Source organism: Xenopus laevis, chromosome 8L, assembly GCF_017654675.1.
Source record: "Xenopus laevis strain J_2021 chromosome 8L, Xenopus_laevis_v10.1, whole genome shotgun sequence".
Classification (NCBI taxonomy): domain Eukaryota; kingdom Metazoa; phylum Chordata; class Amphibia; order Anura; family Pipidae; genus Xenopus; species Xenopus laevis.
The window spans coordinates 134,014,226-134,025,623 of record NC_054385.1 but is presented as its reverse complement, the minus strand read 5'-3'; the positions used below and the strand labels follow the sequence as shown (position 1 = coordinate 134,025,623).

Sequence of the window (11,398 nt, the reverse complement as noted above, 5' to 3'; positions counted from 1 at the left end):
TTAATGGAATACACTGGTGTCAGTGATAACAATGTTGTTTATAGTAACACCGCCCTCAAGAGCTTACAATCTAATTTGGGAGAATGATAGAGGGGGGCCTATAAAATAGGAGCAGAGTTCTCCCCACAGACATATAAAGGGAATAAATAAGCCATACAGTGTAATACATATATATATATATAGTGATACAATGTAACATAGTTATATCATAATGATACTATTAATACTTTGGTTACACAGATGTGAGACAGCCCCTCCCACCCTCATTATTCCCACATTATTCCGATTTAATTGCACTTAAAGGGGTTGTTCACCTTTAAATTAACTGTTAGTATGATGTAGAGATTGATATTCAATTTGCAATTGGTTTTCATGTTTTATTATTTGTGGTTTTTGACTTATTTAGCTTTTTATTCAGCAGCTCTCCAGTTTGCAATTTCAGCCATCTGGTTGCTAGGGTCCAAATTCCCCTAGCAACCATGCACTGATTTGAATAAGAGACTGGAATATGAATAGGAGAGGCCTGAATAGAAGGATCAGTAATAAAAAGTAACAATAACAATACATTGTAGTCTTATTTGATTTTAGATGGGGTCAGCGACCTCCATTAGAAAGCTGGAAAGAGTCAGAGGAAAAAGGCAAATAATTATAAAACTATAAAAATTATATAATAAAAACCAATGGAAAAGTGGTTTAGAATTGGCCATTCTATAACATACTAAAAGTAAAAGTGAACCACCCCTTTAACACAAAACCTATTAAAGGAACAGTAACTTCAAAAAATGAAAGTATTTCGAGTAATGACTATATAATGTGCTGTTGCCCTGCACTGGTACAACTGGTGACACTCTACTATAGTTCATATAAATAAGCTGCTGTGTAGCAACTATATGCCAAGGAAGGTTAACAACACAGCGAGTAGAGATTTCAGCTGCGGCTCAGTGCTGCCCCCTTGTGCTGACAGTTAGTAATGATCTCATGGAAAGAACTGATCTAGTAATAGCTCTAGTAATAGCTCTAGTAATAGCTCTAGTAATAGCTCTAGTAATAGCTTCCTAATATCACTTGCACATAATTCCTTTCATGCCAAGCAAGGTGGGGTGGGGGTTCAGAGGAGTCGATGCCCCTAGTTATTACCCCCATTTCCTTCTATTCACTTTCCCTCCTCTCCCCAAGTGCTCGGCCCGGACACTCACCCCTTCCCACTTACGTCTCTTCACCTTCCTAATTACCTTCTCACTTCCCACGACCTACTTGGGCTCACTGAACTACACTTCTCATTGGCTGATGGCAGATACTGGGAGTTGTAGTTCAACAGCATGTTAAGGAAAACAGCTTTCCCAGATCTACTCACACATTCTTTACCCCCCCAACTCAAAACCTCATCTATGATTGGGCAGCTGAACTGTCCCCCTCCCCCTTGCTGCAAAGATGACCCCTGATGGGCCCATGGAAAGTTTGCTATGAAGATTTGTCCAATGGAATGAAGAGAAGGCCTGTGATTGGCTTGTTCTCACTCAGTTCTGCAGCTCTATAGGACACTCCCAGGTGACCAGGCGTGGAATTATTGGTCCCAGACAAATGCAATCAAAAACCATTATCCAATCAGAGTGCACACCAAACTGAAACATAGCAAAGGATTCTGGGAAACAACTGCTTGAAGATAATGCATACTGCATAGTAAATTTGGGGTACAGATTTGAGGGTATGGAGGGCACAGCTCCAGGTGCAACGGCTGCAGCTTCATTACACAGGTAAGACAAGTCTATGGATCAGTCGAGTGTATGGTTCTACAGGATCTTGTGGGACTGTAAAGAATTCAGAGAGACTGGTCGGCTGATACGGGACAAAGAGTGGAGTCAGAAGAAGAAGTAAGAAGAAGACCTAATCTGGCACAAAGTTGGGGCACTTAATGGGCTCCATGTTGGCACCTCTTTTAGTAAAGGTTTCGGGACCTGGGGGTCTGGATGCTGCCGATGTTAAGGAGGAACAATATGGAAACATGGATGTCTGTTCCCATGAGGAACCTTTAGATGATTGAAGAGGTCAGAGATCCTTCAATGATGCTCAACCAACACATCTCTCATGGGTTCAGCAGGTCACACATCATCCCCCAGGTTTCATTGGTAGTTGGCCTTGGGGGGGTAGTCTTCTTTTCATTATGGAGCCTACATGACATGGTTCCTTGTGGAGATACTCTCATCTCTTGAATACCTTGAGGGGCTAAGGAGAATTTCCAGCCAGCATGGGCAGGAGGTTATGAACTGCCGGGAGTATGAAGACCCCCAGCCCTTAGCAAAGCTGATGCGCACACTGTGGGGGTCACAGGGCCCATCCCCCAGGTAATTGTAACCGGACATGCTGACCCCTTGCTCAGAGTCAAACACTTTGATGGAGTATCCTGGCAGCACTTTGTAGACCGACTGCCCACGGCCACTCACCGGAGCCAGAGTGGGGGAGTTGACAAAGATGGGGTGCTCACTGCGATTATAGACCCAGATGCCATCGTGCTCACGACTAAGGGTCAGGCCCTGACCAATCTTCTTCCGAGTGCGCCTCACCGTCTCGTTACGGGTTTCAGAGTGTAGGTAACCCAGGCAGAACCCGCTCCCCTTTGGAAGGTCATGGAAAATGTTGACAGAAGGCTCGCTCACGTTGTAGAGTCGTCCCACTCGGGTCCTGTGTTCCCAGTATGCCAGTTTGCACCAGTAGCCATCCCTGTTGGTACTTCGGGACAGAGTAGTGTCTGAGGAGGAAAAGGAGGAGACCCAAGTGAGGCAACACTTACAGAATATCATGCCCCCAGGGATACCCCAGCTACTTTGGGTCCAGTAGAAGAAACTATACTCATATACTCATCAGAACCTCACCCTTAGAGGCACATTGGATTTAATATGTTCGACTGTGGGAAAACCTAAGGGTTCAGGGACAACCCATTCATCAGTAGTCACAATTGGAGAAGGCTTTATACCTTCCCTGAAATTCCCAACAGGTCTATACAACCAGACTGCAAACTCCTTGGGCAAGTGCATTATCTACTTACCCTGACGACCTCGAATGCTGCTTATCTTGCCCCCCTGGACTGACCGGGCAATGGGGGTATCTCCAAGGAAGAACCGAGGAAGGTCCCGTGCTTTAATGGATAATGGGGAGGATGAATCTGCAATAAAGGGGAGAAAGAAGGTAATAGTGGAGGACAATGGTGCAGGAAAGGCAATGGTTCCCCCCAGACATGGCACAGGTAGACATGATGGGGCAGTGAATTCCCAGTTCCCAGCATCCCCTGCAGACCTGGAGCTGCCAGCCGGCTGAAGTGGTAGGGGTTACAGCACAGGGACGTCCCCTCTCCGCTCTTCCTCCAGAAACTCTCACATTGGATCAATCTCTTGAGCTCGGCCCCATGGCGAAGGTCCGGCCAGCGATAGAGTTTGCACAGGAGCACGTGGGGGGGCAATGGCTGCTTCCCGCTCCGTGAATCCCATGGTAAAAAGACACACCCACATTCCCAGGATCCCCTGCTCTCCAGCGCCTCCGCCAACTGCCACAGCTGCTCATCCTTCAGTTTCTTGAAGAGCTGGTGGGCTGCAGGCCGCAGGGCATTCTGTAGATCCTCGGGGCTGGGGGGCGCCCCCTCCCCCTGACCCCGGCTGGGCACTAGGCACCGCTGCCGCCAAAGTTGCCTTGCAGAGACAGACCGGCGGGAACGGAACATAAGATGGAGATGGGCAATTGGCAGGACCCCAGAGGTTGTGGGGCAAGATATGCTGTGTGATAAACAGAAACCAGGATCAGAAACAATATGGCGGCTCTCACCCATGTGTACAACTACGACTGTGCAGCCAATGTAAAGGAAGTATATGTAAGACAAACTTTGTGTATATATCAGGCGATTGTCTCTTTAAATCCTGATTCCCACTTGCCTGAAATATCCAAATAAGACACCGATCTACTGGGACTTCCAAATGGGCCCGATACCCTCCATGTCGGTAAGTGGATTAGTGTATAGTCTCCATCCCCTGCCAATATAATGCACAAGTGGTAAGTCATAATGGTCCCTTAGTCCTACAAAGCGAAGGTGGAACTGTATGTTACATGCTGGGAAATAGTTGTACGGTGCTAATATAAAACATTGAGAGGGATCTTGCCCAAAGAGCTTACAATCTGGATAAACTCACACAGATAACGGGGAATTTATGCAGTGCTGATCACATGTGCAACTGAGGAGGGGCCAGAGCTTAGAGGAACCTGTGGAGAGATGGGATGTTTAGAGTCCACAAACAGAGGAGACATAGAGGGTGAGATAAAGGCTGAGATGTATGGAGTCCAAGAGCCGATGAAGAGATAAAGGCTGAGATGTATGGAGTCCAAGAACCGATGAAGAGATAAAGGCTGAGATGTATGGAGTCCAAGAACCGATGAAGAGTTAAAGGCTGAGATGTATGGAGTCCAAGAACCGATGAAGAGATAAAGGCTGAGATGTATGGAGTCCAAGAACCGATGAAGAGATAAAGGCTGAGATGTATGGAGTCCAAGAGCCGATGAAGAGATAAAGGCTGAGATGTATGGAGTCCAAGACCCGATGAAGAGATAAAGGCTGAGATGTATGGAGTCCAAGAACAATGAAGAGATAAAGGCTGAGATGTATGGAGTCCAAGAACCGATGAAGAGATAAAGGCTGAGATGTATGGAGTCCAAGAACGATGAAGAGATAAAGGCTGAGATGTATGGAGTCCAAGAGCCGATGAAGAGATAAAGGCTGAGATGTATGGAGTCCAAGACCCGATGAAGAGATAAAGGCTGAGATGTATGGAGTCCAAGAACGATGAAGAGATAAAGGCTGAGATGTATGGAGTCCAAGAACCGATGAAGAGATAAAGGCTGAGATGTATGGAGTCCAAGAACGATGAAGAGATAAAGGCTGAGATGTATGGAGTCCAAGAACGATGAAGAGATAAAGGCTGAGATGTATGGAGTCCAAGAACGATGAAGAGAGAATTTATAGAGTCCAGGAACATTAGAAGAGCTAAAGCACGAGGTGTATGGTGTCTAGGAATCTATGGAGAGATAATAGCTGAGAAGAGCTAAAGCCTGAGATGTATGGAGTCCGGGGACATAAAAAAGAGATAAAGCCTTAGATATATTGAGTCTAGAAACCTAAGAAAGCATAAAGGCTGAGTTGTATGGAGTCCAGAAAAATTACGAAAGATAAAGCCTTGGATATTTGGAGTCTAGGAACTCAAGATAAACTAAGGCCTGAGATGTATGGAGTCCATAGTCTATGAAGAAATAATGGCTGAGATGTATTGAGTCCTGGAACTGTTGTAGAGAGAAGACTTACAGTATGTATGAACTTCCCAGCTATAGTCAGGTGATCCCACTGGTGGCCAATAAAAGGGCAGCCAAGTTTGGGAGTTTTACTTAGAAAGCAGCAAGTAAGTTGCAGGTAAAACTTAGTCCCTGTGTAAAATGTATAATGAAGCAATTGAATTCTTAATGAATCAGATAAAATTGAGCGTAGGACTGGCCAGATATGGGATGAGTTTATTATTAAATATATTGCAATATATGGACCAACAATTCCTGTTTTGTTTAAAGGGTAAGGCATTTGTAGTAGCTTAAGGCACAAAGTGTCTCAACGTCCTTAATATATTGATAATGGGTTGAGTGGATCTTGTATTTGTCTATAAGAAAAGATAATGCCTGAGATATACGGAGTCCAGTCATGGGAAAAAAATTTTTTTTCAAAATGAATCAGTTAATAGTGCTGCTCCAGCAGAATTCTGCACTGAAATCCATTTCTCAAAAGAGCAAACAGATTTTTTTTATATTCAATTTTGAAATCTGACATGGGGCTAAACATATTGTCAATTTCCCAGCTGCCCCCAGTCATGTGACTTGTGTTCTGATAAGCTTCAGTCACTCTTTACTGCTGTACTGCAAGTTAGAGTGATATCACCCCCCTCCCTTTCCCCCCCAGCAGCCTAACAGCAGCCTGCCAGAAAGCATTTCTCTCCTAAAGTGCAGGCACAAGTCACATGACCAGGGGCAGCTGGGAAATTGACAATATGTCTAGCCCCATGTCAGATTTCAAAATTGAATATAAAAAAATCTGTTTGCTCTTTTGAGAAATGGATTTCAGTGCAGAATTCTGCTGGAGCAGCACTATTAACTGATGTGTTTAAAAAAAAAACATGTTTTCCGATGACAGGATCCCTTTAAGGAGAGATAAAGGCTGAGATCTATGGAGTCCATAAACATGAGGAAAGATTAAGTCTAAGATGGATGGAGTCAAGGAAACTATGGTGAGGTGTATGGAGTGCAGGAACATAATGAGATACAGGCTGAGGTGTATGGAGCCTGGAACATGAGGGGAGATAAAGTCTGAGCTATATGGAGTCCAGGAGAGATAAAGACAGAGATACATGGAGTCAAGGAACATAAGGAAAGCTAAAGCCTGAAAACACAGAGTCCAGAAGAATAAGGAGAAATAAAGCCTGAGCTTTAGGAAATAAGAGATATTTGGAGTCCAGGAACCTACGGAAAGCTAAGGGCTGAGATTTATGGAGTCCAGGAATATAACGAGATATAAAGCCTGAGAAATAGGAAGTTAAGGAAGAAAAGGAGAAGTCAATCCTAGAGAGAGAGAAAAACCAAAACGTATTTGACCCCAGCGGACCCTCGGAAGGTGTCACATTGTCTTTTTATTATTCCAACAAAAGTTTAGAAGTGGTTCTGGGTTGGACTAATGACATGGAGCAGATATGGGCAAGTTATTCAGAGACAGAAAGGTTCCCTTACAGAGAGACACTGATCTAGGGGGACAATCATCATCATCATTTATTTCTTTATTTAAACAGCACCAGCAAGTTAAAGGGGAACTCCACATAAACATAACTAAAGCTTTTTTAAAAGTAAACCTAATTTCAAGCAACTCTGCAATATACACCAATCAAAAATATATGGACTTTTCATGATTTGTAATGGTTTCTGACAGTTCCCTAAGCCCAGCCCCCTGCTCTCCTGCTGATCTGTCTGACTACTTTGCTGAGCTGACTGACTACTGTTTTAATTTTTTATCAACAGTATCCGTCCTCAGCCTGCATCCTCCAAACCCCACAATTCCCTGCACATGTGATTTCAATAAGGAACATGCCAGTGCAATGCATTGTGGGTAATGTAGTTCCTGCATGTGTCTGTAAGTACAATGTGTAACATCAGTGTTTAGTCCTTCCCTGCCAGGATTTCATATGATACAGAAAGAGAAGAACTGTTACACGGCTGGATTTCAGCATAGAAAATGCACAGTAACTGTGATGGGAATATTAGGGGGTTTCTGTGTTATGTGGCCTCTTTATCAAATTTTGGTTTGGAAGCTGGAGTTCCCCTTTAAATAATTACTAGTAACACTGCAATAATGAGACACACAGGTTACAGAATGAGCAGGATCAGAAAGTTTAGCTCACAGAGTACAGGGATTGGGGAGCAGCAAGTAAATAAATATAGGGGTGCAGATTTCAATTGAGCAGGAAATGGATAATAATGGGGGGCAGAGACAAAAGCAGCCTGACATAGATACACAAATGGACACACAATGAAAGGAGTGCAGGGAGTACCTGAATATATGGGGGAGAGAGTAAATCACATATATCATTTGGGGGTCGGGAGTCCATATGACTGTTTGCTTAAATCCCTTAACTGGGCCAAAGGGCCTAGTGTACCTGAGTTTGAGAGGTTCAGGGAGTTGAAGGAGCGGGAGTTAGAAGGTGCAGGGAATAGGTGAATATGGGGGTGCAGTTTAAGAGGGGCAGGGGGAACAGGTACATATGGGGGTGCAGTTTAGAGGGGGCAGAGGAAACAGGTTAATATGGGGGTGCAGATTAAGAGGGGGCAGGGGAGCAGGTGAATATGGGGGTGCCGATTAAGAGGGGGCAGGGGGGCAGGTGAATATGGGGGTGCAGATTAAGAGGGGGCAGGGGAGCAGGTGAATATAGCGGGCAGATGAAGAGGGGGCAGGTGAATATGGGGGTGCAGATTAAGAGGGGCAGGTGAATATGGGGGTGCAGATTAAGAGGGGCAGGTGAATATGGGGGTGCAGATTAAGAGGGGGCAGGTGAATATGGGGGTGCAGATTAAGAGGGGCAGGTGAATATGGGGGTGCAGATTAAGAGGGGCAGGTGAATATGGGGGTGCAGATTAAGAGGTGCAGGGGAACAGGTGAATGGGGGGCAGGGTTATCAGGGAAAGAATTAGAAAGGAGCAGGGGTAGATAAATACAGGAGACAGAATTAGAAGGGTGCAGTGAATAATGAATGTAGGGGGCAAGAGGGTGCAGGGAAGAGATGAATATAGGGGGGGCAGCAGGGGCAAGTAGAGGACCCCAAAACCCCCCTGAGTGCCCAGCAAAGTACCCACCAGTATCAGCGACTCTCTCACTTCTCAGCTGTGTGTGCGACTCCCATGTGTGCGGTTGTGCTGTGAGGCACATAGACACCGACCCACAGACTTCCTGCCCCCCACCCCCGACACCTCCCATTCGTCACTTTCAGACAACCCCCCCCCCGTGTCACTGACCCACAATAGCCTGTCACTCAGGCAGCGCACCCAGTGGTGCAGATATGGGCCCCCCACCCATGAGAAACACATTGTACAGCTTCTGTGCACAATACTCTCATATCCCCGGGGCTGGAAAATTGCTCGTGCACTTTATGTCCAGGGAAATCGCTCGTGCACTTTATGTCCAGGGAAATCGCTCGTGCACTAAATGTCCAGGGAAATCGCTCGTGCACTTTATGTCCAGGGAAATCGCTCGTGCACTTTATGTCCAGGGAAATCGCTCGTGCACTTTATGTCCAGGGAAATCGCTCGTGCACTTTATGTCCAGGGAAATCGCTCGTGCACTTTTATGTCCATGGTGTTCACTCAAGCACTTTATGTCCAAGGTTTTTGCTCATGAACTTTATACGCAGGGGATTCGCTAGTGCACTATATGTCCAGGGCATTCACTCATGCACTTCATGTCCAGCAGAATCACTCATGCACTTTATGTTCAGGGGTTTTGCTCATGCACTTTATGTCCAGGGGGTTCTGTTTGTGCACTTTATGTTAAGGGAAATCACTTGTGCACTTTATGTCCAGGGGGTTTGCTCCTGCACTTTACATCCAGGGAATTCGCTAATGCACTTATGTCCAGGGGAATCTCTAGTGAACTTTATGCCCAGTGGTTTTGCTCATGCACTTTATGCCCAAGGGTTTCACTAGTGCACTTTATGTCCAGGGGAATCCGTTTGTGTATTTTATGTCCAGGACATTCGCTCATGTACTTTATGTCTAGGGCATTCGCTTGTGCACTTTATGTCCATGGGAATCTCTTGGGAACTTTATGTCCAGGGGTTTCACTTGTGCACTTTATGTCCAGGGGAATCGCTTGTGCACTTTATGTCCAAGGGGTTCTGCTTGTGCACTTAATGTCCATGGGAATCTCTCACGCACTTTATGCCATGGGGTTTTGCTCATGCAATTAATGCCCAAGGGTTTCACTTGTGCACTTTATGTCCAGGGGGTTCTGCTCGTGCACTTAATATCCATGGGAATCTCTTGTGAACTTTATGCCCAAGGGTTTCACTCGTGCACTTTATGTCCAGGGGGTTCTGCTCATGCTCATTATGTCTAGGGGAATCACTGATTCACTTTATGTCCATGGGAATCTCTAGTTAAATTTATGCCCAGGGGTTTCACTATTGTACTTGTGATCAGGGGAATCCGCTTGTGCACTTTATGTCCATGGTGTTTGCTCATGCACTTTATCTCCAGGGCCTGCACTTATTCACTTTAAGTCCATGGCGTTCACTTGGGCACTTTATGTCCAGGGCCTTTACTTGTGCACTTTATGTCTAGGGCATTCGCTCGTGCACTTTATGTCTAGGGTGTTCAATTGTGCATTTTATGTCCAGGGGGTTCCAGTTATGCACTTTATGTCGATGGGAATCACTCATGCACTTTATGTCCATGGGAATCTCTTGTGAACTTTATGCCCAGGGGTTTCGTTCATGCATTTTATGCCCAGGGTTTTTGCTTGTGCACTTTATATCCATGGCATTTGCTCGTGCACTTTATGTCCAGAGTGTTCGCTTGTGCACTCTATGCCCAGGGGGGGGGTCTGCTCATGCACTTTATGTCAAGGAGAATCACATGTGCACTTTATGTCCAGGGGATTCACTTCCATACTTTATAGCCAGGGCATCTACTTGAGCCCTTTATATCCAGGGGAATCACTCTTGCACTTTATATCCAACTCATTCACTCATGCACTTTATACACAACACATCCATTTTTGCACTTTATTTCGATGGAACAACTCTTTGCACCATTGCACTACATTTAGACACTCCGTTTACAAACTTAGTACTAATGTAAGTGGATTGGTTCTGTTACGATTAATGAATAAATGTGCAAGGTGTGGGGTGGGTGCAAGGCCAGTGTGTGTGTGTGTATATATATATATAGTAGGCTGGTGTGACAGAGCCATGGTTAAGGCACACAAGGGGTTACAAGCTCACCAGAACTCTATCTACTCACTTCCTTCCCCACTGTGTTTACTCGGCTCCAGACTTCCCCAGGAGATAAGGGACAGCAGCCTGGCGCCTGCTCAGCCCAACTCCCAGCACCGGCCCTACAGACCCAAATGTGCACCACCCGCAGCCGTGGTGCAGTATTATATACGGGGTGCTGCTGATTGGAGGTGTACAGGGTGTTTGTGCAGAGACAAGAGGATGCTGGGTAAGGGCCACGTGCAATGTATAATGCATACAGGGCATTTCTTCTTTTGGGGGCTGCATGTGGCCCCTCTCTCCTTTCCCTGCCCCCACACTGACTGTTCTAATACATTAAGTGTATTTACCCACTTATTGACTCCTTTATTTCCTCTCCAATTGGGCAGATGTGGCCTTTACTGAAACTTTCTCTCTCAAATTGGCCCTCAATGGCATTTAAGCTCCACACGCCTGGACTGACCAACACAATGTGCCATTCCCAACCCAGAGCCCCACTATCCATGATCATCTCTACTAAGGATTTCACTCAGTCAACTCACAACATGAAGAAAAAAGAATCTGCATTTGGCCCCCAAGAACCAACACTTCATGTCAGACTGGAAAGCCTCAGCCTCCCTGCGCTTCCTTCCCAGCGGCTAAATGTCAATCAATAGATCCCACCAAGGTGGGGCAGGAGCACAATTACCCACAATCCTTCCTAATCCAAAATCCTTATAATGACAAGGGGAGTTAATGGATAGAGATGATCATCAGGGGCAACTGGGGTCTTTAATGATTTCCCTTCTGCTCATTTATCTGAGTACAACCTTAGCACTGACAACTGGGGCAATGTACCCCCTACTGTAAAT

At 45.6% G+C, this 11,398-nt stretch overlaps 1 protein-coding gene across 2 annotated transcripts; it reads right to left on the bottom strand.

Annotated features, from left to right (window-relative positions):
• Positions 1 to 1,136: 1,136 nt before the first annotated feature.
• On the bottom strand, positions 1,137 to 8,507 carry smad6.2.L (SMAD family member 6, gene 2 L homeolog). Of its 2 annotated transcripts, XM_041573843.1 has the most exons (5): positions 8,413 to 8,507; positions 3,921 to 4,016; positions 3,292 to 3,764; positions 3,044 to 3,160; positions 1,137 to 2,746 (listed from the first exon to the last, which is right to left on the bottom strand). In XM_041573843.1, the coding sequence occupies exons 3-5, from the start codon at positions 3,710 to 3,712 to the stop codon at positions 2,169 to 2,171; spliced, it is 1,116 nt and encodes a 371-aa protein (XP_041429777.1). In that variant the 5' UTR covers positions 3,713 to 3,764; positions 3,921 to 4,016; positions 8,413 to 8,507; the 3' UTR covers positions 1,137 to 2,168. The 2 variants fall into 2 exon arrangements, with proteins under 2 accessions (XP_041429777.1, XP_041429778.1); XM_041573844.1 differs by lacking the exon at positions 3,921 to 4,016 and having other exon boundaries at positions 8,413 to 8,498.
• Between the last annotated feature and the right edge of the window lie 2,891 nt (positions 8,508 to 11,398).